The 26,319-nt window shown below is 41.1% G+C and overlaps 1 protein-coding gene across 5 annotated transcripts in view; it reads right to left on the bottom strand.

Moving 5' to 3' along the window:
• Nucleotides 1-26,319, bottom strand: part of LOC129562658 (MAM domain-containing glycosylphosphatidylinositol anchor protein 2-like) — an 89,298-nt gene that overhangs the window by 38,895 nt on the left and 24,084 nt on the right. For 4 of the 5 annotated variants that reach the window (XR_016038252.1, XR_016038253.1, XR_008687236.2 and 1 more), the window contains one exon: nucleotides 24,051-24,565. The exons of the other annotated variant lie outside the window; for it this stretch is intronic. Coding sequence is in view for 1 of the 4 variants with exons in the window: in XM_055436040.2 (XP_055292015.2) it covers nucleotides 24,480-24,565 (86 nt within the window). In the remaining 3 variants the exon portion in view is untranslated. Of the gene's footprint in view, nucleotides 1-24,050; nucleotides 24,566-26,319 lie in introns of those variants that run through there. 5 annotated transcript variants of the gene reach the window in all.

Below are 26,319 nucleotides of genomic sequence, written 5' to 3'. Positions count from 1 at the left end.
TCCATTTCTAAAGTCAGCATTCCTATTGCCTGTTCTTGAACAAACTGCATTTTCAGAGTAAACAAGTCCTAATTGATGTGGGAAATTTCCTCTTTTCAGAAAAAGTCTCAAAAGGAGTGATGGGGGGGGGTGGGTTTGAAAAGAACTGTTTTACAAATTCTCATGGATTCTAGGCAAAAATCATCAGTGGATACTGAAGCCATTAGGAGAAAAATTGATGGGAAACTATAAAATGGAAGTCTCAGATATACCACAATTGAGTCCAATGATCACTCCTGCCGTTTCTAAAAGGAGGATAATCAGTTCAGTTCAGTTGCTCAGTTGTGTCTGACTCTTCATGACCCCATGGACCACAGCATACCAGGCCTCTGTGTCCATCACCAACTCCCGCAGTTTACTCAATTCATCCTCTGTCGTCCACTTCTCCTCCTCCCTTCAATCTTTCCCAGCATCAGGGTCTTTTCAAATGAGTCAGCTCTTCACATCAGGTGGGCAAAGTATTGGAGTTACAGCTTCAGCATCAGTCCTTCCAATGAACACCCAGGACTGATCTCTAGGATGGACTGGTTGGATCTCCTTGCAGTCCAAGGGACTCTCAAGAGTCTTCTCCAACACCACAGTTCAAAAGCATCAATTCTTCGGTGCTCAGCTTTCTTTATAGTCCAACTCTCACATCCATACATGACCACTGGAAAAACCATAGCCTTGACTAGATGGACCTTGGTTGGCAAAGTAATGTCTCTGCTTTTTAATATACTGTCTAGGTTGGTCATAACTTTTCTTCCAAAGAGGAAGTGTCTCTTAATTTCATGGCTGCAATCACCATCTGCAGTGATTTTGTAGCCTCCAAAAATAAAGTCTAACACTGTTTCCATCGTTTCCCCATCTATTTGCCATGCAGTGATGGGACCAGATGCCAATATCTTCGTTTTCTGAATGTTGAGTTTCAAGCCAACCTTTTCACTCTCCTCTCACTTTCATCAAGAGGCTCTTTAGTTCCTCTTCCCTTTGTGCCATAAGGTTGGTGTCATCTGCCTATCTGAGGTTATTGATATTTCTCCCAGCAATCTTGATTCCAGCTTGTGCTTCTTCCAACCCAGCGTTTCTCATGATGTACTCTGCATATAAGTTAAATAAGTAGGATCACAATCTACAGCCTTGATGTACTCCTTTCCTGATTTGAAACCAGTCTGTTCCATGTCTAGTTCTAACTGTTGCTTCCTGAACTTTATACAGATTTCTCAAGAGGCAGGTCAGGTGGTCTGGGATTCCCATCTCTTTCACAGTTTTCCACAGATTGTTGTGATCGACACAGTCAAAGGCTTTGGCTTAGTCAGTAAAGCAGAAATAGATGTTTTTTTGGAACTCTCTTACTTTTTAGATGATCCAGCAGATGGTGGCAATTTGATCTCTGATTTCTCTACCTTGTCTAAAACCAGCTTGAACATCTGGAAGTTCACAGTTCACATATTGCTGAAGCCTGGCTTGGAGAATTTTGAGCATGACTTTACTAGCATGTGAGATGAGTGCAATTGTGCGGTAGTTTGAGCATTCTTTGGCATTGCCTTTCTTTGGGATTGAAATGAAAACTGACCTTTTCCAGTCCTGTGGCCACTGCAGAGTTTTCCAAGTTTGCTGGCATATTGAGTCAGCACTTTCACAGCATCATCTTTTAGGATTTGAAATAGCTCAACTGGAATTCCATCACCTCCACTAGCTTTGTTCGTAGTGATGCTTTCTAAGGTCCACTTGACTTCACATTCCAAGATGTCTGGCTCTAGGTGAGTGATCACACCATTGTGATTATCTTGGTCGTGAAGATCTTTTTTGTACAGTTCTTCTGTGTATTCTTGCCACCTCTTCTTCATATCTTCTGCTTCTGTTAGGTCCATACCATTTCTGTCCTTTATCAAGCCCATCTTTGCATGAAATGTTCCCTTGGTATCTCTAATTTTTTAAAGAGATCTCTAGTCTTTCCCATTCTATTGTTTTCCTCTATTTCTTTGCATTGATTGCTGAGGAAGGCTTTCTTGTCTCTCTTTGATATTCTTTGGAACTCTGCATTAAAACGGGTATATCTTTCCTTTTCTCCTTTGCTTTTTGCTTCTCTTTTTTTCACAGCTATTTGTAAGGCCTCCTCAGACGCCATTTTGCATTTTTGTATTTGTTTTTCTTGGGGATGGTCTTGATCCCTGTCTCCTGTACAATGTCATGAACCTCCATCCATAGTTCTTCAGGCACTCTATCAGAATTAGTCCCATAAATCTATTTCTCACTTCCACTGAATAATGGTTAGGGATTTGATTTAGGTCATACCTGAATGGTCTAGTGATTTTCCCTACTGTCTTCAATTTAAGTCTGAATCTGGCAATAAGGAGTTCATGATCTGAGCCACAGTCAGCTCCCGGTCTTGTTTTTGCTGACTGTATAGAGCGTCTCCATCTTTGGCTGCAAAGAATATAATCAGTCTGATTTCGGTGTTGACCATCTGGTGATGTCCATGTGTAGAGTCTTCTCTTGTGTTGTTGGAAGAGGGTGTTTGCTATGACCAGTGCGTTCTCTTGGAAGAACTCTATTAGCCTTTGCCCTGCTTCTTTCCATACTCCAAGACCAAATTTGCCTGTTACTCCAGGTGTTTCTTGACTTCCTACTTTTACATTTCAGTCCCCTATAATGAAGAGGACATCTTTTTTGGGTGTTAGTTTTAAAAGGTCTTGTAGGTCTTCATAGAACCATTCAACTTTAGCTTCTTCAGCCTTACTGGTTGGGGCATAGGCTTGGATTTCCGTGATATTGAATGGTTTGCCTTGGAGACGAACAGAGATCGTTCTGTCATTTTTGAGACTGCATCCAAGTACTGCATTTTGGAGTCTTGTTGACCATGATGGCTACTCCATTTCTTCTAAGGGATTCCTGCCTACAGTAGTAGATATAATGGTCATCTGAGTTAAATTCACCCATTCCAGTCCATTTTAGTTTGCTGATTCCTAGAATGTCGACATTCATTCTTGCCATCTCCTGTTTGACCACTTCCAATTTGCCTTGATTCATGGACCTAACATTCCAGATTCCTATGCAATATTGCTCTTTACAGCATCAGACCTTGCTTCTGTCACCAGTCACATCCACAACTGGGTATTATTTTTGCTTTGGCTCCATCCCTTCATTCTTGAGTTATTTCTCCACTGATCTGCTGCTGCTGCTGCTGCTGAGTCACTTCAGTCGTGTCCGACTCTGTGTGACCCCATAGATGGAAGCCCACCAGGCTCCCCCGTCCCTGGGATTCTCCAGGCAAGAACACTGAAGTGGGTTGCCATTTCCTTCTCCATTGTGTGAAAGTGAAAACTGAAAGTGAAGTCGCTCAGTCGTGTCTGACCCTTAGCGACCCCACGGACTGCAGCCTACCAGGCTCTTCCATCCATGGGATTTTCTAGGCAACAGTACTGGAGTGGCTTGCCATTGCCTTCTCCGTCTCCACTGATCTACAGTAGCATATTGGGCACCTACTGACCTGGGGGGTTCATCTTTCAGTTTCCTATCTTTTTGCCTTTCCATACTGTTCATGGGGTTCTCAAGGCAAGAATACTGAAGTGGTTTGCCATTCCCTTCTCCAGTGGACCACATTCTGTCAGACCTCTCCACCATGACCCGCCCGTCTTGGGTGGCCCTACACGGCATAGCTCACAGTCCTTGAGTTAGACAAGGCTGTGGTCCGTGTGATCAGATTGACTAGTTTTCTGTGATTGTGGTTTCAGTCCATCTGCCCTCTGATGCCCTCTCTCAGTGCCTACTACGTTACTGGGGTCTCTCTTACCTTGGACGTGGGGTATCTGTTCACGGCTGCTCCAGCAAAGTGCAGCCACTGCTCCTGACCTTGGACGTGGGGTAGCTCCTCTCAGCCACTTCTGGCTCCAGTGCTGCACAGCCGCTGCAATGACCTTGGACGTAGGTCCAGACAGTACAGCCTCATGATTGATGCCCTATGAAGTACTCTGTACTATCTATAAAGCATCCTTGCCAAAGATGAGGCTGGGTCTACTCAGTCTGCTAGATCTGACACGTAGATCTCACCAGTGAAATGGGGAAAGTAAAATGGCACCAGGAGGAAGCAGGCATGACAGAATGTGGTCCACTGGAGAAGGGAATGGCAAACCACTTCAGTATTCTTGCCTTGAGAATGCATGAACCATGTCAGAGGTTCAGTTCTGTCGCTCAGTCGTGTCCGACTCTCCGCGACCCAAACTCGTACCACATGCTAAAGACAAATCTGGGTTCTTCAGGGAGCCAGTGGCATGAAAAAATGGAGGGGAAGCGATAAGGTGGACCATTAAAAGAAATGAGAGACATAACACATGCACCTAATTTGAGTTTGGGTCCTGATTTGAACAAACTAACTTTCAAAAGACATTTTTGAGAGGACTAGGAAAATTTGATATAAACTAGGTATTTAGTGATACTAAATTTTTTAATTTTGTTGTGATAATGGTTTATGTTATACAAATTTTTTCTTCTCATATTTTAGAGATTCACTGAGAATTTGGATTGATAAATTCAGAGCTGCACTTTTAAAGAACCAGAGTGAGGCTCACCTCCAAAGCTTTTTCATTCAGAAGGTTATGGTAGACAGGAATATTTAAATACCACAGGTAATTCTGATGAGAAGCTAGGTTTAGGAGTTTATATTAAGTAATTCAAAGGGCATTTTAACATGGATTGTAGATGATGTTCGGAGAAGGCAATGGCAAGCTACTCCAGTACTCTTGCCTAAAAACTCCCATGGATGGAGGAGCCTGGTAGGCTGCAGTCCGTGGGGTCGCTATGGGTCGGACACGACTGAGCGACTTCACTTTTACTTTTCACTTTCACACATTGGAGAAGGAAATGGCAACCCACTCCAGTGTTCTTGCCTGGAGAATCCCAGGGACGGGGGAGCCTGGTGGGCTTCCGTCTATGGGGTCACACAGAGTCGGACACGACTGAAGTGACTTAGCAGTAGCAGTAGCAGCAGTAGATGATGTTCAGACGGATCAATGTATGTATCTTAAATAATAGCTCCAAGCAGGGGACTTTAGGAGGCAGTCCAAGTACATCTGTGTACCTCCTCCTGCCCTGCCCCACACACCCGTACCCAAAAGTTCATCAGTATTGAGAAGCCTGAAGATTTGGAAGAGGGGAAAATACAGGTAAAGGATACTCGTAGCTCTTGATTTTCTATGTCAGACCTAGCTGTAGGAGGCTAAGCTCCAACACTGGAAACGGAAGATGTTTCTACTGAAAAGATTGAGGAAGTGAGGTTTGGCTCAATGTTAGCTATTATATTGAAATATTTTAGCTCAGTCACCCACAGATGAAACCAAAAAATACAGGAAGAATTTCTAAGTGGAGGACCTATTAATATGTAAATAGAAAAACGAGTTTTAGGAAGTACCGCCTGGCTAAGTTTTTTTCAAACATTGTGCTGCCTCCTGTAAGGAGAGGGAACACAGATTACAGAAAATAATGCTCCAGACCGAATTATTCCAGCTTTTATTTCTACAGCAGGCACGTACCAACTTTACTTTAGTGTTTAAATGGCTTCAGAGAGCTCACTCCAATTCACTAAAAGGAGATTTTATTTAAGTCAGAGATTGCAAACTGGGTTATTGTAACTGTTGAATGTTTAATACTGATAGTGTCTATGGAAGTAGCTTCTTCTCTGCTTATAAATATATAATACCATAATGGAAATTATCCATTAAATTTTAACAGTGCAGCATCTACATGGAATGTGCTTTTTCCCAGAGTTTTGTGATAGTATATGTGGAGGAGACTAAGTGGTAGGAAGGGCATGAGTGATGAAGTTAGCCTGTGTTTAAAAATGAAAACATGCCTTTCCCTCCAGTTCATTTTTATTTTGCAACCTTATGGCTCATTTTGATTTTGTTCCACCGTTGTCTGAAGAGAAGGCAGAAACTGTCAACCAAGGACAAAGTTGGAAAAAATTCTGACTTAACAGGGAATTTATTTCAAAGATTTATTTCCTTAATAAATTACTCAGGCCCGGGTAACTTAGCTTCAGGAGACCTGATGACTTTCATTTTTTCCCCTGAAACACACAGAACAAGAAGATCTTTAAGACAAGATGATTTTTACTGCCCAAACCAGCAGACTAAAGGGTGTGGCAAATGTCATCATGCTTTTCAACCATGGTGACCTGTCTTCGCTACTCTTTTTTTAAAGGTAAGCGATCATATCAGAAAAATTTTAAGCAAGACCACACCGACATGCTGACCCCATCCTGCAGCAGCCCTCTGCAGAGGCAGCACGTGTGTCCAACTGCTAGAAATGGACCTGCAGACACAGCCACAGCCATATGAACATTTATACCCACATGCTTACATACAATGGCGACCGCAAGACCAATCTACTCAGCAGAAACCCGATTTTCTTTTATTTGACAGAGCCTGGTAGATTGATTTTCCATGTTTCTATTTCATTCCTGAGAATATTGAGGAAGTGGGGGCTGGCTCAATGTTTGTTACTATATTGAAACATTGATATTTTATAAGAAAAAAATGGTCAGTTTTATCATCTATGTTATATTTTTAGAAAGGACTAAGGGATGACTTAAAATCTCTTATGAAAATAATTAAACAGTAGTAACTGGGAGGTCATAGAACAAGATCTTGTATTTTTAGTTTCCGCTGCTCCTTTGCCGCCTCTGTGCAGTGGCAACTTTGAGCTCGGTAAAGTGGGGCTGTTGCCGACACCACCACAGGCTGGATGACCCGTCTGCTGCAGAAGTGAACTGGAAGCAAAATTTCAATCTCCTGACACTTAACGCTGGGGCCATGCCAACAACCAGTATCAGCCGCTGAGGGTAACTGGGGTTATTTGTTGCAACACTGTGGTTTCTCAGTAGAAAACCAGACTGCAGTTCTTACAGCGAGACCTGCTTGTTTGTACCGGCTCGGTTTCTCCACCTTCATCACACCAAACACATAAAAGATTTTGAGTGTAAGGCAGTCAGCCCAGGAGGCAGCTTTCGGTGGCACCCAACACCCTGGAGGCTTTGTTGCCCAAGTGTTGGTTGCTCAGTCGTGTGCGACTCTTTTCAACTCCGTGGACTGTAACCCACCAGGCTGTTGGCCCAGGTCCTACCCTGGACCCTTCTTCTCAAAGGATTAACGGTAGCATATCTTAGCACACAGGGGATCCATTCCAGCTACTGGAATTGGTGATTATTTGCTACCCGAGTGAGGCCTGAAAAATACTGCAGCGGCAGCATCACCTGGTGCTTGTTGGAAAAGCCGACGCTCAGACCTGTCCAGTCAGCATCTGTTTTAGCGAGCTCCCCAGTAAATCTTGTGAACATTACAGTCTGAGAGGTGGAGTCCACGGGGTAACCATGTACCTCCTTAGCAAGCTGGATAAGGCCCTGGTGAGCTGAGCCCTGCCTCCCTTTGCAGCACTGCCTTTGGTCCTTCCCTTCTCTCCAACCCTTCAGACCAGAGGGCACTCTGCTCTCTCTGTTCTTTCCCTTGCATAGACTGCCTCTCAGCCTAGAACGCCCTTTATCTGCCCTTCTGAACTCTTCCTCTCCTTTCAACAGTCAACTTAAAAGTCGGGTTTCACCCGCCCAGCTGAATTAGGCAGAACAAGATGCTGGCCTGTTTCAGACTTTTGCTTCCACCCTGTTGCTCCCTAGTTCTGATTATGTGCCTCTGCTAAAGAATTTCCCACGTTGGACAGTAATTACCTGTTTCCTCAAGCAGACTGAATGCTTGGTGTCAGCAGCTTTGGTTTATTCATCCTTGAATAGTGGTAGGTGTGACCGTCATGCTCACTGGATAAATCAATCAGTGAATCTTGTTGGCCGTTTTTACAAGAAAGCTATTTCCCTAAAACAGTAATGTATATAATATTTATAAGTCATTTCAAAATAATTCCATTTGTATCCCTCTGATTTGTGGCTGGTTTTCATGAAATGCAGGCTAGCACGTACCCCATTTCTTATCCTTCATGCCAGATGTACAATTATGCTCTTTTTACGATTTAATATATTTTAACTGTAACAAAGTTGTTACAAAAGAAATTAAATCATATCAAATAAGTTATAGATGAACACATCTTCTGATATGACTACTGTCTAGTAAACCACCATTCATTGCTTATTTTCCAACAGTGTAACTCTCAATACTGATTACTATCTTTTCTTTAAAGACGCTGAAAAAAAATCCTGATTCCTAGCTGGTCTGCATTCACTTTAAAAATCACATTCTCAGAGTGTATCCTTTTATTCCACCTGGGTATTGTGAACTTATGTATGTATCCCCACATACATCCTCAGCCAGCCTTTTAAATGCACCATTTTTAAAATCCAGCTCTGGGTGTGAAAGAAATTTTACTATTAGGAAGACTCATAAAAGGAAGATGTTATAAAAGACCAATTTCCCCCAAAGGCTGAACAATTATTGCGGTAATTTACCAAAGAAGTGCAGCCTGAGAGACCACAGCAGTGACAACACCAGCAAATAGTCAGTCTTTCCTCTTCTGGCTTTAGGGAGAGGAGTATGAAGGGAAGGATATTAACTCTCTCGGGGTAAGATGTGGCGTTGGCTTTGAGAGCAGGAACTTCTAGGACAGGCAAGAGGGGCTGGTGGTGACAGAGGCTCCAAGGAGGGATGGAAGAGGGGCCCACTCGCTGGCTGCTTGCCACGTTCAGAGAACGTGGGAAAGGAGCACATAATTTCACAAATATATAAAATAAAACTAACAGAGATAACTGATTTGAGACCTCCCATTTTTGTACCGTACCTCAGGCCGCGGCCTAGAGGAGCACAGAGTTACCATGACTCCTCGCATCTCCCACAGGGAGGAAACGGACCAGGAGTGGTTCACAGCCTGCGAAGACCTGCCTGCGCCCTGCTGTCAGAGGGTGTAAGAGCGCCGCAGTAGTCTGCGTGGTCCTGACTAGCTAATCACTAGAGGCACAAACAGAAAATTCAGGCTGTCGGCACTCTCCTAGGAGTGCCAACATACCTCACAGTCCAGAAAAGCCTGCACGATTTCCCTTCTCCATTTATACTTCAGAGACACAGGAGGGAGCCACGTAAATTGGACAGTAGCTTCTTTGCTGTTTTGCCATTCGTGTCTGTCAGAGCCCTTCCGTGTTCTCATGAGATCTGGGTCACTGAAAGTAGGAGCACTGCCCTTCCAGAAAATGGGCTGCAGCGCTGCAGCCCCACTCCTGCCTCCACGTGAGCCTAAGAGGAGCCCTGAAGAGGGCTGAGAGGCCAGACGCGGCAGGACCCCTAACGAACTAAGAAACACGTTTTCCCTAAGCAGGCCTCACCTGCACTTCAGGCTGAGATTCTTTTCCTAGGACTAAATAGCCACCTCCTTCCTGGGGGAGCCTTTCCTCTCAACTCCCTCCCTGCTCTTCGCTTGTCTGCCTTGGCACTTAGCTCTTGTGTTGAAAATAACTGTTGATCTATTTCTCTCTCCCCACCTGCACCATGCAGCCTTTGATCTGGGAGCACCTCACTCAGCTTAAGGCCAGTACTCGTGGGTGCTAGCTGATGTCGATCTCCCTGCCTAGCCTGCAGGGGTACCAGGAGAGGTTAGCAGTCAGGGCTCCACACCCAGCTCGGCTCCCATCCCGGTGACTTTTGGCAAGCCATGCCTGTGCAAGATCTCATGACTGCATAACACGGGGATCATAAAATGTGCCTCATCAGTTCAGTTCAGTTGCTCAGTCGTGTCCGACTCTTTGCGAGCCCATGAATCACAGCACACCAGGCCTCCCTGTCCATCACCAACTGCCTCACGGATAGCTCCAAATAATGAAAACTAAGGTGTCGCTCTTCATAAATTGCTCACAGCTGTTCAGACAACAGGGGTGTTGAGTTCCGTAAATGAAAGAACAGTATGTCAGCCAGCTCAGCAGATTCTCACATGTGTGTTAGGACTTGATGATATTGCCCATGTTTGCTCCAAGTTAACAAGCTTTTCATTTTCAGAAGTTTTAGATTTACAGGAAAATGCAAAGATGGTCCAGAGAGTCCCCAAACACTCCTCACGCAGTTTTCCATATTATTAATACCTTACATTAGCAGGGTATGTTGGCTGCAATTACTTAAGCAATATTAATGCATTCTTATTACTATTAGCTCTATTCAGATTTTCCTTAGGCTTTGCTTGATGTTCTGTTTTTGTCTCAGGATCCCATTCAAGATACCACATTACATTTAGTTATGCCTTCTCTTGACTGTAAGTTTTTCAGACTTTTCTTCATAACCTGGACAGTTCTGAGTACTGGTCAGGTATTTTGTAGAATGTATTCAGTTGGGATTTGTCTGATGTTTTTCTCTTTATTAGACTGGGGTTATGGGTTTTGGGGGGCTTCCCTGGTGGCTCAGTGGTTAAGAATCTGCCTGCCAGTGCAGGAGACATGAGTTCAATCCTTGGATTGGGAGGATCCTCTGGAGAAGGAAATGGCAACCCACTCCAGTATTCTTGCCTGGAGAATCCCCATGGACAGAGGAGCCTCGTGGGGTATGGTCTGTGGGGTCATAAAAGAGTCGGCCGTGACTCAGCGACTAAGCAACAACAACAATGGGTCTGGGGAGGAAGATCACAGAAGTAAAATCCACTTTTACAGCTTTCTGCTTTTTAGAAGTTCTTTCACTTCCTATCTCCCCCCACCTCGGCCAAAACGCTGTTAACACATTGATAATGCCAGTTAGTATCAAGGAAACAGGCCCTATTCTTGCACGTGTTACAAGACATCATTCTCCCCAGTTGGATATCACTAGCAGGAATGCCCCTGGAAAAATGCCCCCGGAAAAGTGGCCTTGGAGCCACGGACCAGAAGTTCCTGTGGGCTTTTGATAATGAACTCAGATAAACGACCAACGAAGGACAACAAGCCCCCAGCACAGAAAACAGTACAGTCCTGGTATTGATCTTGTGGAAGTGCTGCCTGAGAGATTTTATCATCCTTTGTGAGTAAAGGAAGAGTGGAATAACCAGTCATAAAAATACAACTACAATTAAAGGCACTAGGTCAAAGAGTCACACCTCCGCCCACCCCTCGACAGGGGCTGAGGCTTGACGAGCCGAGGCAGAAGTGGAGAGTTCATGACCAAAACGGACACTGTGTGCAGGCTAAGAGCGTGGGCTCTCCCCTCGCTCTGCCGCTGCTTCTCCCGGGGTTGCTGGGCAAGTCACCCCACTGTTTGTGGCTTAGGGCAACCTTCTCTGGATATAGGGGATATGGTAATAACTGCCTTGCAGAGTTCTGTGGGGATCAAATGGGATGATATGAGTTAGCACTTACAATGGTGCTGAGTCAGAGTGAGTGCCTCAGTACATATCAACTGTCATCATTTTTATATTGAAATTGGAGTGAAGCTAATCTGAGAGGCACTCTAAAGTTAAAACCCTAAGGCTCAGAAGCCTTCTAAATAAGCCAGATGGAAAAAAAGATTTCTGAAAAAGATTCCGGAAATCACTCTTAAAAAAAAAAAAAAGCCTATTACAACCCACGTGCTCCTGCTGGCAGGTGGAGAAAGCAGTTTCTCCAGCATGGCTGAGTTGCTGCTGCTGCTGCTGCTAAGTCACTTCAGTCGTGTCCGACTCTGTGTGACCCCATAGACGGAAGCCCACCAGGCTCCCCCGTCCCTGGGATTCTCCAGGCAAGAACACTGGAGTGGGTTGCCATTTCCTTCTCCAATGTGTGAAAGTGAAAAGTGAAAGTGAAGTCGCTCAGTCGCGTCCGACCCCTAGCGACCCCACGGACTGCAGCTTACCAGGCTCCTCCATCCATGGGATTTTCTAGGCAATAGTACTGGAGTGGCTTGCCATTGCCTTCTCCGATGGCTGAGTTACACGCCCACATGTCTTCTCCCACACAACTGAAACTTGGAATCCTGTTCAGAGGGCAATTAACCAGGGTTAAGTACACAGCAGTCTAAGGCCATGGAATGGAACCAGCCAGCTAGCCCTCACTGGAACGGTGAACTTGGGCTCCGGCCACTGACCCTGCCAGCTAGTGACCTGCCAACACAAACGAGCCTCAGCATTCACCTTCAGCTCAGCACTCTGCTAAAGCCTAGAGGAACTTGGTTATCTGAAGGTGTTTGCGAATCTCTAAAGTGACTGTAATTGAGAAGCATGCATTATTGTATTATCAGGGTTCTGTTAGGCCCTTTGCCTAGGTCTCTGACTCTGAAGAATGCAGCAAGAAACAAATTCCGTGAGTTTGCCTCTTCACACACACTCTCCTTTCATATTTAAACTCCAAGTATGGTATTATGGATGGTACAAGTGCAGAATAGTGACAGACAGGATTCACTGAGTTAAATTCACCCATTCCAGTCCATTTTAGTTCGCTGATTCCTAGAATGTCTACGTTCACTCTTGCCATCTCCTGTTTGACCACTTCCAACTTGGCTTGATTCATGGACCTAACATTCCAGTTCCTATGCAATATTGCTCTTTACAGCATCGGACCTTGCTTCTATCACCAGTCACATCCACAATTGGGTATTGTTTTTGCTTTGGCTCCATCCCTTCATTCTTTCTGGAGTTATTTCTCCACTGAGCTCCAGTAGCATACTGGGCACCTACCGACCTGGGGAATTCCACATTCAGTATCCTATCATTTTGCCTTTTCATACTGTTCATGGGGTTCTCAAGGCAAGAATATTGATGTGATTTGCCATTCCCTTCTCCAGTGGACCACATTCTGTCAGACCTCTCCACCATGACCCGCCCGTCTTGGGTGGCCCTACACGGCATGGCTCACAGTCCTTGAGTTAGACAAGGCTGTGGTCTGTGTGATCAGATTGACTAGTTTTCTGTGATTATGATTTCAGTGTGTCTGCCCTCTGATGCCCTCTCGCAATACCTACCATCTTATTTGGGTTTCTGTTACCCTGGTCGTGGGATATCTCTTCACAGCTGCTCCAGCAAAGTGCAGCCACTGCACCTTACCTTGGACGAGGGGTATCTCCTCACAGCCGCCCCTCCTGATCTTGAACATGGAATAGCTCCTCTCGGCCTTCCTGCGCCCGCACAGCCTCAGCAGTGGCCACAGGACTGGAAAAGGTCAGTCTTCATCCCAATCCCAAAGAAAGGCAATGCCAAAGAAGCTCAAACTACCGCACAATTGCACTCATCTCACACCCTAGTAAAGTCATGCTCAAAATTCTCCAAGCCAGGCTTCAGCAATCCATGAACTGTGAGCTTCCAGATGTTCAAGCTGGTTTTAGAAAAGGCAGAGGAACCAGAGATCAAATTGCCAACATCTGCTGGATCATGGAAAAAGCAAGAGAGTTCCAGAAAAGTGTCTATTTCTGCTTCATTGACTATGCCAAAGCCTTTGACTGTGTGGATCACAATAAACTGTGGAAAATTCTGAAAGACATGGGAATCCCAGACCACCTGACCTACCTCTTGAGAAACCTGTATGCAGGTCAGGAAGCAACAGTTAGAACTGGATATGGAACAACGGACTGGTTCCAAATAGGAAAAGGAGTACGTCAAGGTTGTATATTGTCACCCTGTTTATTTAACTTATATGCAGAGTACATCATGAGGAACGCTGGGTTGGAAGAAGCACAAGCTGGAATCAAGATTGCTGGGAGAAATATCAATAACCTCAGATATGCAGATGACACCACCCTTATGGCAGAAAGTGAAGAGGAACTCAAACGCCTCTTGATGAAAGTGAAAGAGGAGAGTGAAAAGGTTGGCTTGAAGCTCAACATTCAGAAAACAAAGATCATGGCATCTGGTCCCATCACTTCATGGGAAATAGACGGGGAAACAGTGGAAACAGTGTCAGACTTTATTTTGGGGGGCTACAAAATCACTGCAGATGGTGATTGCAGCTATGAAATTAAGAAACATTTCCTCCTTGGAAGAAAAGTTATGACCAACCTAGATAGCATATTAAAAAGCAGAGACTTTACTTTGCTGACCAAGGTCCATCTAGTCAAGGCTGTGGTTTTTCCTGTGGTCATGTATGGATGTGAGAGTTGGACTGTGAAGAAGGCTGATCGCCGAAGAATTGATGCTTTTGAACTGTGGTATTGGAGATGACTCTTGAGAGCCTTTTGGACTGCAAGGAGATCAACCAATCCATTCTAAAGGAGATCAGTCCTGGGTGTTCATTGGAAGGACTGATGCTAAAGCTGAAGCTCAAATACTTTGGCCACCTCATGTGACTAGTTGACTCACTGGAAAAGACTCTGATGCTGGGACGGATTGGGGGCAGGAGGAGAAGGGGATGACAGAGAATGAGATGGCTGGATGGCATCACCGACTCTGTGGACATGAGTTTGAGTGAACTCTGAGAGTTGGTGATGGACAGGGAGGCCTGGCGTGCTGTGATTCATGGGGTCGCAAAGAGTCGGATACGACTGAGCGACTGAACTGAACTGAACTGAACTGGATTCACTGAGCGTTCAGTCTGCTCTGGTTACAATTCTAATCACTGTACATGTATTAGTTCATTTAATCCTTATAATGATTCTCTGAGCCAGTCCTGTTATTGTGCCCATTTTTACAGATGAGTAAACTGAGATACAGAAAAGTTAAATGACTAGCTAAAGGCCAAATATCTATGATGTGGTTCTATCAGTTGGGACTATATTTGGTTGCATGTAACAGAAAACTCGGAGAAGGCAATGGCAACCCACTCCAGTACTCTTGCCTGGAAAATCCCATGGGCGGAGGAGCCTGGTGGGCTGCAGTCCATGGGGTCGCTAAGAGTCGGACACAACTGAGCGACTTTACTTTCACTTTTCACTTTCATGCATTGGAGATGGAAATGGCAACCCACTCCTGTGTTCTTGCCTGGAAAATCCCAGGGACGGGGGAGCCTGTTGGGCTAATGTCTATGGGGTCACACAGAGTCAGACACAACTGAAGCGACTTAGCAGCAGTAGCAACAGAAAACTCAAAAAGAAAGAAAGTGAAGTTGCTCAATCGTGTCTGACTCTTTGTGACCCCATGTACTGTAACCCACCAGGCTCCTCCGTCCATGGAATTGTCCAGGCAAGAGTACTGGAGTGGGTTGCCATTTTCTTCTTCCAAAAACATAGTTTAAATAAGTTAGAGTTTAATTTTCTGTTGAGTAAAAGAAGACGGGGGTGGGTGGGGGGTAGGTCGTCTAAGGCTAGAACGGAAGCCCCAAGATTCCTAGAGAACTGGACTCTTCTCTTTTTTCTTCTCTAGTTGTCCTAATACATGACTTCTATCTTCAGGGTGTCCTCGGGAGTCTGAGGTGGAGGTTGGAGTGCCAGGCATGCATCAGAACTGTGTTTCAGTTAGGAGAGAAGAAAGGAGAGGGCACGGGAAGCAGCACCTAACAACTTCCGGTGACATCTCATTGACTACCTATAGCTGCAAAGACCGCTGGGGTTTTGTTTTTATTTCTCTATGCTGGGCTCATTGATCAAGGTTCTATAACAAAGAAGGGGGAGAAAATAAATTTGGAACTTAAGGAATCTAAACCACAGGAGGAAGAAATTAACCCTATACAGGCAAATCCAGTCTGAGAACAAGAGGTGGTGCTGGAATGTGAGAAGGATCTCTTCCTAGAGAAAGAGTTAACAAAACAGTGTTCCTTCTCTTCTCTGTGTTGTAGAGTTTTAAGGCTAGAAGAGCCTGCAGAAATTATTTAACCCTAGACATCTCATTTTACATGAGGAGACTGAGGACCAGGGTGCTAAGTGGTCTGCTCAAATATTTGCAGATAGCCAGCAACGGAGCTGCTAATGGACCCCAGTTCTTCTGCTCAATCTTTTTTATCAAGCTATCTCCTATCACAAAGTCTCTTCGTAAAACTCCCATTTTTGTGCTCTAGGGCTTCCCTTAGAAGAGCGCTAATTTGTAATCATGCCAGAAGCAGTAAAAGATGAGTGTGTTTCTTAACATACACTCAAGACCAGAGATCTGTGTGCAGTATGACAATAACATTTGACACATATCATTTGCAAAGTATCTCTGATTCTGGAGCTTCACAGAGGGCATTATCCACATTTCTCCTAGAGAAGAGAAAATGGAACAGATGATTAGACTCAAAAAGATATGTGGAGTCCAGAAAGGAGTTTGGGAAAGAAAAGAAAAATGCCAGTTGTATTAGGATAATGCTAGTTGTCAAGAAAATAAGGCCCTAAGAGGAGCAACCTGTTGAAAAGTCATGGGTTAATTATATTTGCATCTGTAAGTCTAAATTGAGCTGCTGGCTCTCATGCTCAATTTGTGTGCACTAAACTGCATGGCGCAACTCAAAGTGACACTGAAACCCCAGGCTTTCCAGTTTTAAACCTGACTTTGCCAGTACTGGCAGCTTCCTGGGTGGTTCAGTGGTAAAGAATCTGCCTGCCGACGCAGGAGATATGGGTTCGATCCCTGCATTGGGAAGATCCCCTGGAGGACGACCTGGCGATCCGTTCCAGTACTCTTGTCTGGGTAATCCCAAGGACAGAGGAGCCTGGCAGGCTACAGTCCATGAGGTCACAAAGAGTTGGACATGACAGAGCGACTGAGCATGCACACACACACTGGCAACTTGAGACATGAGAAACGAGGCTGTTGCCAGACAGCTGAGTGAGGTCTCTTTAGAGCCTGGCCTCACTCTCACCTGTTACTAACCAGAAGTCAGCTACATGAAAGAGTCAAGTCAAGCTCCATCTCTTGAAGACAAATGCACTTTAAAAAAATAGTGGGATGCAGATTTTATTTAAAGCTGTGTCACCTACTGGGTGACAAAGTCTGATTCTCTCTTCAGCAGGTTAAAAAAAATCCGTGATCTCAAACTCTTGCTTTTCCTTAAAAAAAAAAGCAAACTGCTATCAGAGCTATTAAGGGGCAAAAGTGTACGTTACAAAAAGAGAGAAAAAAAGATTAGAGATCAATGCAAGCTCTCCCTGAAATACCTGCCTCAGTTGAGAAATGAATATGAAGATACTATAAATAAAAGGTAAAAGATGCTATGCCTTTTCGAGTAAAATATGAGGCCAGTCACAATATGATGTATCAGGTTTAACCAAATTAACCCCCTGGGATAAACTGGGACTTAGATTCTGCTGCATTTGAAAAATGAACTGATATTTAAAAAAAAATAAGCTTATATATGAAAAAAAGTCATCCAGGGGCTCAAAAAGGAAAACGCAGCTTCTTTCAAGTAGTCTCTCTCAGACACCTGCACGAGATTTGGAAAATGCTTTCCCCTGGGCGACAGAAAACAGAGCAATCGTTCAGCATTCTGCAAAGGTGCACCAGCTTATCCTATTGGTTGATGTGGTAGCTCGAAGCTGTGTTTAGGGGATGGATTATTTTTTGCATTTCATTCTATAACCTTCGCTCAGAAAATATGCTTTCCATTAGGATGTACACAAATCATTTTCTAATATATCGTTCATTAGATTAATGTTAGTATTAGAGCTTCATAGAGCACATATGTGTCTTGGGCATTTTTCCAGAAATGCATTATGTAACACATGGATTTCCAGTTCATAACTGCAAAGGTTTCAAACCTTGAGCTTCAGACGAGAAGCAGGCTAGCTGCAATGAATTTTTCACTCCCTTGCCTAACTAGTCTTCCTGAATTGTGTGCCGTTTCCAGGAAATGAGATCAAAATAAAAATGAAATTTTGTTCAGTCGAAGCGATTACTTTGATCTGTTGAGATTTTTCCACTTTTTCTCTAAGTCTGTTCTATATAGGCTCTTTTTTTTTTTTTTTTTGCATGTTTTGACCTTCTCTATAACCCTGAAAGAATATAGATGGGCTGGGTGACTCACAGCACTTTTGGAGTACTGAGCTGAATTATTTAGCATAGGCAATGGGAGAAAGTGGAGAAGTAAGCAGGGAGAAATAATTTTAAATTATATCTTTAGCTGGAGGAAAATTGGCCTACCTACACAAGAGTAAATATGGCATATGCAGTGATTCAAATACTCAAAGATGTCTGTTTTAGCAATAAAGACCGGATCTGGACACAGTCCCTGGCAGAGTCAGACATACACCTGCACGTTCACTATATCAAAAGAACCACAGAAGTGTGTTGAAAACTGCTTAAGTAAGAGAGATGTAAACACAACTACAGATGAACAGACAGGAATTCAAGGTTTTAAATGCTGGACTGCTGGCAAAGCAGTCAGCAGGGTAAGCTCAAGCCAATTTTCAGTTGTGAGACACTAGGTTCACATTGCAGGCATGCTGGCAGGTTTGTTCTTCCTGCCCAATGTTTTCGGGAGGATAGTAAACACCCCCGTTAAATGCCGGCAAGTGATTGCCAGAGTGAAGCTTTTGAGAATGACGGCTGTGATCTTTAATAGGGTTGTGGCTTTGTCAGTCTCACTCAGAATTTCCAATGTGATTTTCAGTTCAAAAATTTTTTTTTGGATGATATATATACAGTGCCTCCATGAAATATGTGATTAAAACTTTCATCCTGGAAAATAGTAGTACTGTTAATCTGTAGTCAGTTATTTCACATACTATACAGAAGCCCACAGTTACTAAATTGAGCCACCATTCTTAAATCACAGTTTATTCAGGAAAACTTTAGTGCCTACTTGTTTAACACAATCTTATAAATGATCCCTCAGAAAGGATGCAAAAATCAACACATATCTTTAATGGGCTAATTGTGCTTCACTGCAGTGTTGAGTCTATAAAAGCTATTCAATGGTGAGAGAAATGATGGCATTTTCATCTTAATTTGAAAATATAATTACTATACTAAATATCTTTTTGTTTCTAACCTAAGTGCTTATTAAGAGCAGAAATTTCCCCCAAAACACTAGAATAGTATTTAACATAATTTCATTTATTGAAAGAAAATCCAAGGGAAGATTACATACAGCTATCTGCAACTATTAGCAGAAGGAAAATATCAAAAGGAAAAGTAAGTTAAATCTAAACTTTGAGATCTAAAATGTAACTAATATTCGATATGAATTTAACACAGCATATATTTGATTGAACGTATACATTTCAATATACTGATGCCTCAAGAAATAAAAACGGTATCCTGGAAATCCAGGACAACAACTGAGAGCCATACTAAAACAAACTGAAACTAATAGGCTAATCCCTATTTCATAGAATTTTCCATCACTTTATTGAAAAATAAGATGACATTTAAACTCAACTTATGGAAAATTAGTACAATGGAAGTTAAATTCATCAGTTGTAAATGTTCCTTTAAGAAAAACTATTTCAGTTTCTACCCAGAGTTTAACACTTGCCTTATTCAAATTTTGAATTCCAATTCCTTAATTCCAATATACTCAATGTAGATTCAGAGTAATTAAATCACCAATCATGATTTATTAAGCCTTATATTAATGTCAATAAAGTAGTCCATATACAAATATATGGAATATTTATCTCTCCCTAACCTAACTTTCACTTCTGTTTCCAAACAGACATATACATATGATAGACTGATTCTGAACTGGCATATTTCACATTAAAATTTCGTTTTTAAGTCTTACTTTTTCTAGGTAATAACATACATATTTACTTATAAATATTATGGATATCAGCAGAGACCTTTTTATACTATATTTGAAAAAACGTTCTGATCATTCTGCAGTAGCTTTACTAGAAAATGCCAGAGACGTTGCTTTTTAAAAATAAGCACTAAGAAAACTAATCAAGCCAGTTAGTCACACAGGGAGCATTGTAGGAAAGGAAATAACTTGGGATTGAACCCTATGATTTTATTGTTTTCACAGAAAATGCAATAATTCTTCCTTGACATCAGCTACCCAGTTGCAAGAAGAGTATACCTTCTGCCTCGTTGAGATGCAGACGAAGCAATTAGTAAGAAGTAGCCATCACCCAGGAGAAGGCAATGGCAAGCCACTCCAGTACTATTGCCTAGAAAATTCCATGGATGGAGGAGCCTGGTAGGCTGCAGTCTGTGGGGTCGCTAAGGGTCGGACACGACTGAGCGACTTCACTTTCGCTTTTCACTTTCACACATTGGAGAAGGAAATGGCAACCCACTCCAGTGTTCTTGCCTGGAGAATCCCAGGGACGGGGGAGCCTGGTGGGCTTCCGTCTATGGGGTCACACAGAGTCGGACACGACTGAAGTGACTTAGCAGCAGCAGCAGCCATCACCCAAGAAGAAAATGCATTCAGAACAAATTTTTTCCAGTTTAAATGTCTGTTGAGAGGCTCTGATCTTTGAAAGGCACATTAAAAAAAAAGTTTGTTGATAAAGAATATGCATTCAATAGAATCCTTTGAAGTCATTCTATCAAAGTCTGATTATGTAGTCTATCAGTATCCTTCAATTCACTAATCAAAACAAACAAAAATTGATCATGAAAAACACCACAGCCAGTTTCATACAGTCAGAAGTATGGAACTAAATTAATTGTTCTTCAAATTACACATTTTGACAGATAAGTTTATTATAAAGTCTTTAAAATAAAAATGCATGTTTGGTGAAAAGTTATTACAGTTGTCATTCATATTTTTAAAATATAAAAGTAAAGAATTTTTTTTTTTTTTTTTACCATTTTTAACATGATGTAACTTGACCAGCTGGTTTGCATTTCTCATTATTGTAATTATCACAATCCATTCATTGCCATGCCAAAGTCGATGCTGTGATGTAGGTGAAATGAAATACCATTAGTTTAGCCTATTACATGACATTGTGATGCACCATGCATTTTTCAAATCTCTGAAATAAATTTAATGGCAGGCCAAACTTCTAACACATTGAGTGCTATGAATCACATAAAAACAGAAAACATTTTAATCCAGGGGTACGTGGCATATTGTAATTCATGATAGAACTAAAAAATAGGTAGTAGAAAAAAAAAAGAAAGCAGGACTAGGTTTGTATTATAATGTATGTAAGAAAAGACTCAGATTTTTTAAAAGCACAAAATTAAAGTTATGTTAAATAATGTGTATTCAATAAATAATATAAATCCTACAAATACGAAGTGGCTATTATTTCTATTGAAAAGTAATAACACTGGGCAGGATTTGAAACTTTTGGAAACTTTGGTGAATTTCAATAACTAAGATGCCATTGTTTTTAGGATGCACTCTTATTTTATATATCACGACACAGAAATGCTGCTAATTGTAATGAAAATACGCCTGATTGCAGAGATGTTAAAATGTGGATAAACAAGCATCTTTGAACTGATGAAACAGAGTAATGCTTCTTATTAACTAGGATCAACTACTGGCAGTAGATTATATGATATAATCTTTCTCCCAAGAAATTAAAAGCTCCATTGCCTAATGCCTTCCTATGAGAGAAGAACAACACAAAATACTGGCATCAATTACACTTAAAAAGTATCAAAAATGAAAAGGGGGAATACATGGGAGAGTTCAACTCATATACAAAAGTATTAGGAAAAGGAAGGCAGTTGGTAAACAGATTAAGTGCTTTAGAGTTGTCATTATTATAACTAATATTAAAGAAGGGAATACCTCACAATTTACATTCCCTGTATGCCAACCTTTTAAAAATTTCTGCATTTTTATCCATTGCCTTTCAATTAAAGCAACTAAACATTTGCTCTGAGTGAAAAACATTGATTCTATGTTTGTTGGTTTATATAAGCAAGCTAGAAACCACTTGAGTTATATATTTTAATTTATTACCATACCAATAAAGTTGATTGATTTGCAGTTCTGATTACTCTTTTGTTTTTGGCACTCATCTGCAATTTCTCATTTAATCAAAATTACTTTTTGGAGTACCAGCCAGTTCTCATGAACTTCTGAAGCCTTGTGTATTCTTACTGTGTGAAAGGTTATAGAAAGACTTTAGTACTTTGTGCATGTTAAGTAGTAGAACTGTATCTTTTTCTGACAGCAGTTTCTTTGTGCAGGGTGACTTAGGAGAAAAGACTTGATTCTTTTTCTGGGAAGGACATATACATATCCAAATATTCTGAATGTAGATTTTGTTTTGTTGTGATTTTTGCAAAAGCCTCACTCAAATAAAGATCAAGGAAAGAAGGCCAGGTGCAATGAGTTAAGCCTCTCTTTTGATCTAGAATATTTTTATTGATATTATCAGAAATGAATATGCAGAAATCAATTGAAAAATATGATTTGCTAATATGGGAGAGTGGAGAGAAGTGGTTAGTTGCCACATAAAATGGAAGTCAAGGTGAAGGGAGATTTAGTAAATATGAAGTTAAGTGCCTCAAATATTGTTTACTTTAATTTCTCTGGTTTGATAAAACAGATAGGTGACTATAATTTTGAAATTTTTTTCAATATGCCTGATCTGTTCAAATATGTTATTAAATTCATCTGTTTATTCTGCTTAATTTAAAGAACTTGAGTTAGCTCGATTCTATTACTACTGGAATATTCAGACTGGTCCCCTCTTTAACTATGAAAATACACATTAAATTCCAAGTTCATATTTGTTTCATATTTTACTTTCAAAAGTTTGCTTTCTTTTTTTAACATGTATTACATATAAGGGAGAGTGCATCAGAGATTCCCTGTCAGAATTTCTTCCTGCAGACATTACAGTATATGAAGCACTGAAGACCTATCCCATGGTAACATAACCAGTAAATTGTATAACTAGTCTCATTTTGGTGATAAGGAAGCACTGTTCAACAAACACACATACCGCTTTTCATACCTTTCCTGGAAAGAGGCTTTACTGAACACAGCTGTAAAATTATCTTTTAAGTTGAATTACTGAATTTGCACAAACATTTCTACAGAATTTTCTTTTAAAAAAATCAAGCTTTGTCATTTTTCCACTACATTTTGTTGTGCTTTTTATATTAATATTTGCAAATGTTATAATTTAATACTTATATCCCAATTACTTGCATAATCAGTTTTTTAATCCTGGGGTGTTGAAAGAACATATAATAATAGTATTCTTCTTTAGACAAAGTTTTTTTAAATGAAGTTGAAAGCTGAGATAATTTAAGGAAAAAGATCTTCAAATTTTCATAACCAACAGGTTTAAGTGAAATTTACAATGCACTGGAAAACTGGCTGGTTAAAGGTATGATTTGTCCTCAGGTAGCTCAAAATCTTTTTTACAGGTTTTTGTTTTTTTTGTAAAAGTGTTTTTTAATCTTGGCAAAATAATAAAATAATATTTCACAATTTGCACAGTGTCTGATTAAAGGGCAGAGGCATTTTACCCTCAGTGTTTAGAATAAAGCCAGATTTTTCAGGCCCAGTTCCACTGTAGAGTTTGCATGCACTGCAATAACAGACATTTTCTTGTTCCCTCTAAAGCTAGGGCCAATTTCATTTCAAATGGAGGTCAGAGTAAAAAATCACGCTTGTGTTTTACCACCTTCTGCGCTAATTATTATCTTAACAACCTTTTGTTCTGGTTGACCCATTTAATAACCTGGAAGAAAAAAATTGTTGCTCCCATGTCTGGTCTCAATGGAAGTTATTTTCTAATGGACAATAAGCCAAAAGGCCATGGCTGTCTAGAAAGTCAAACAACAAATATCTCGTCTGCATGGGCTTACGCAGCAGCTTCGGTCCTTTCTCTTCAGAAGCGGCTTTGTTGTCTTGCCTGTAATTTGCACATTTAGGCTCTGTGGTTTGTTTATAAAATAGTTTTACACAAACCACTCTTAGCAGTGCAAACTTCTGAGTCGAAAATTATTCAGGGTTGTCTCATTGAAGGCACTTGGTTTCCATGGCAATTTATGAAAGATGGTGGTTTGGTTTCTTCGTTGGAACAGATGACTTAGTGTTCACGTGGCCTCAAGCAAACTCTGATAAGCCTGTGTCATGTGTAAGCCCAGCTTTACCATCCTGGATAGTAGTGCATGCAAAAAGAGACAGCATACAGTTATCTAGTTTAGCCATGGGAGGAAAACAAATAATAATAATAAAGGTGGGATCGGGATAATAAGGTGGGGAGGAAGAAGAATGTTTTAAATAATTCTGAGTTTGGGTTATTGTCAAGGAAGGGTAACAACCAAAGGTAAAAGGGCCTATATTTATTAATTCTCTATGCAAAACCTTCTCAAAAGGAAAATAAATGCCAGCTCTTCACGTACCCTGTTTACAGTGAGGTTTTCGTTGGCAGGCCATTAGGTTTCCATAGTAACAAGCAAACTATTCATTTGAAACAAAACCAGCCATGACTTTGTGCTTTGACAAGGATTTCTATAGCTTTTTTTTTTTTCCCGAGTTCAACCAGATGACCAGATGATGCTGTATGTAATCTTTTTAGCCACAGAAGCACCTGAAGGTCTCTTCTCTACTCAGGTCAAGATTTTCTTTTATTTGTAGTGCGGAATAAGTTATATTTCCATGATGTCTTTTTATCCCCAGTGCTTAAAAAATTTTGTTTTTATTATTTTATTTTTGAGTCAGTAGTCAGTGGAGGAATCTTTGGTAGTTTGTTTTTTCAGTGTCCATTTACAAAGACTCTTTCTTCATGCTAGTGCCTGGTGAATCTTTTATAGCCTCTGCCAGGGTAAGGTCACCGAGGACTTAAGATAGAGATGAGGACGATAACCGGAAAAAGCCATATATGTACTAAAATTCCAACAGCACCATCAACGGAATCTAAAGACAAGGAAATAAATGCCAAGAAACAAATGGAAAAGGAGACTAAGTACCCCATGAAGCTACCAATATACAACTTTAGTGAACTAACAAAACAATTTTAGTATACAAGATATTTTTGAAAAACATTTGCTGTTTTGGTTTGGTTTGTTTCATTTATCAGATTCATTTCCAAGACAAGTGAAAAGGAAAATAACTTGAATATATGCCTAGAAACTTGATAAAATTAAACTATTTCAGATTTTTGAATTGATATGATATGCTACAAAACCTGTTCAGAAGATATTTATATGAGTTTGTGGCTTAGCTCAACCTCAGAGTTTTGCTGGCCACATGAAGGCATGCACACAGAGAAAATTCTCAAAAATCTAAAAGGTCAGCTTTTTATTTTTAAAGTTTTCCAATATGTTTAAGCTTAAAGACCACTGAGAGAAAATCTACTGTATGAAAACTAGCTAGGGATTATTATGGGTAAAGGAATTAACTACTGCAAATAATGGATTATATATATTTAGATCAGTCAATTATCTGTAAATTAGGTAAATCATTTTCTCCTTAGTGTAATTTTTTAAAGTGCTATGAAGTCTGATCTAACTAAAAATTGTTTCACCGATCAGCATTGAGATGCCTCCTGTAGCTGGTAATTTAAGTAAATTTCATATCCAGATGATACCTCTTAGAATGTGTAGTTTACCTAGGAGGACTCACAAGGACAAACCCAATAATTCATTAACCTGTCTTAAGTTACAAAATGGGTCTCACCTAGGAGTGAGCTGGGGTTAGACAGGGACACACAATCTCAGCTTCTGATAGCGTGGTCAGAGTACTATATCAACTACTGGAGAGGGGTTGGGAGCCTGAGCAATTAGGAAGAGGCCTTTGGCCTCCAAGCTGGTTTGCACTTAAAAATTAATATAAATTTAATATTCATCCAACAGTTTTCATCAAAATGAACTTAAAAAGTGATGGTTAAAGAGAAACAAATATAACAGAATATTATCTCATAGCAAAGAAATTTTTTCCTTCAATTAGATTTATTTTCTCTGATTTACAGAGGCTAAAGCTGAAACTCCAATACTTTGGCCACCTCATGCGATGAGTTGACTCATTGGAAAAGAGTCTGATGGTAGGAGGGATTGGGGGTGGGAGGAGATGGGGACGATGGAGAATGAGATGGCTGGATGGCATCACCAACTCGATGGACATGAGTTTGGGTGAACTCCAGGAGTTGGTGATAGACAGGGAGGCTTGGCGTGCTGTGATTCATGGGGTCGCAGGGAGTCGGACACGACTGAGCGATTGAACTGAACTGAATAGAGGCTAAATAAAGATACTGCCAATAAATATAGATATCTTACTTAATATAGTCACACATTTTTCTGGATTTAGTAGTTTAGGAGAAGAAAACTGATTATGAAACTGTTCCATCATATAATAATAAAGTGCCTATGGGTTTTCATGGTCATTTCACTGTGGCTACATTTCTCCTTTCTCCTTTTGGGAGAGTAAATTATGTTCTCCTGCTTTCCTCATTTGGAAAGTGTATTTGATTCATAATAATTTTCATTTAATCATCAAAATGTAAGATTTCTGTATAAGATGGTAACTATCTTCAGTTAATATAATGTTACTGTCTTGGATCCATCTTCTGAAATTCAAAAGAAATCTGTTTTCCCTCTGAGAAGAACGCTTGCTTTTCTGTGTATTTGATAAACCTATTTCATTTGGATTTAGCTACTGGTTTTCTAAAGCAA

The sequence above is a fragment of the Moschus berezovskii genome, chromosome 9 (assembly GCF_049115385.1).
Source record: "Moschus berezovskii isolate FMDL1 chromosome 9, NW_MosBer_1.0, whole genome shotgun sequence".
Classification (NCBI taxonomy): domain Eukaryota; kingdom Metazoa; phylum Chordata; class Mammalia; order Artiodactyla; family Moschidae; genus Moschus; species Moschus berezovskii.
The sequence above is the reverse complement of the archived record's forward strand: the minus strand, read 5'-3'. Positions and strand labels throughout refer to the sequence as shown.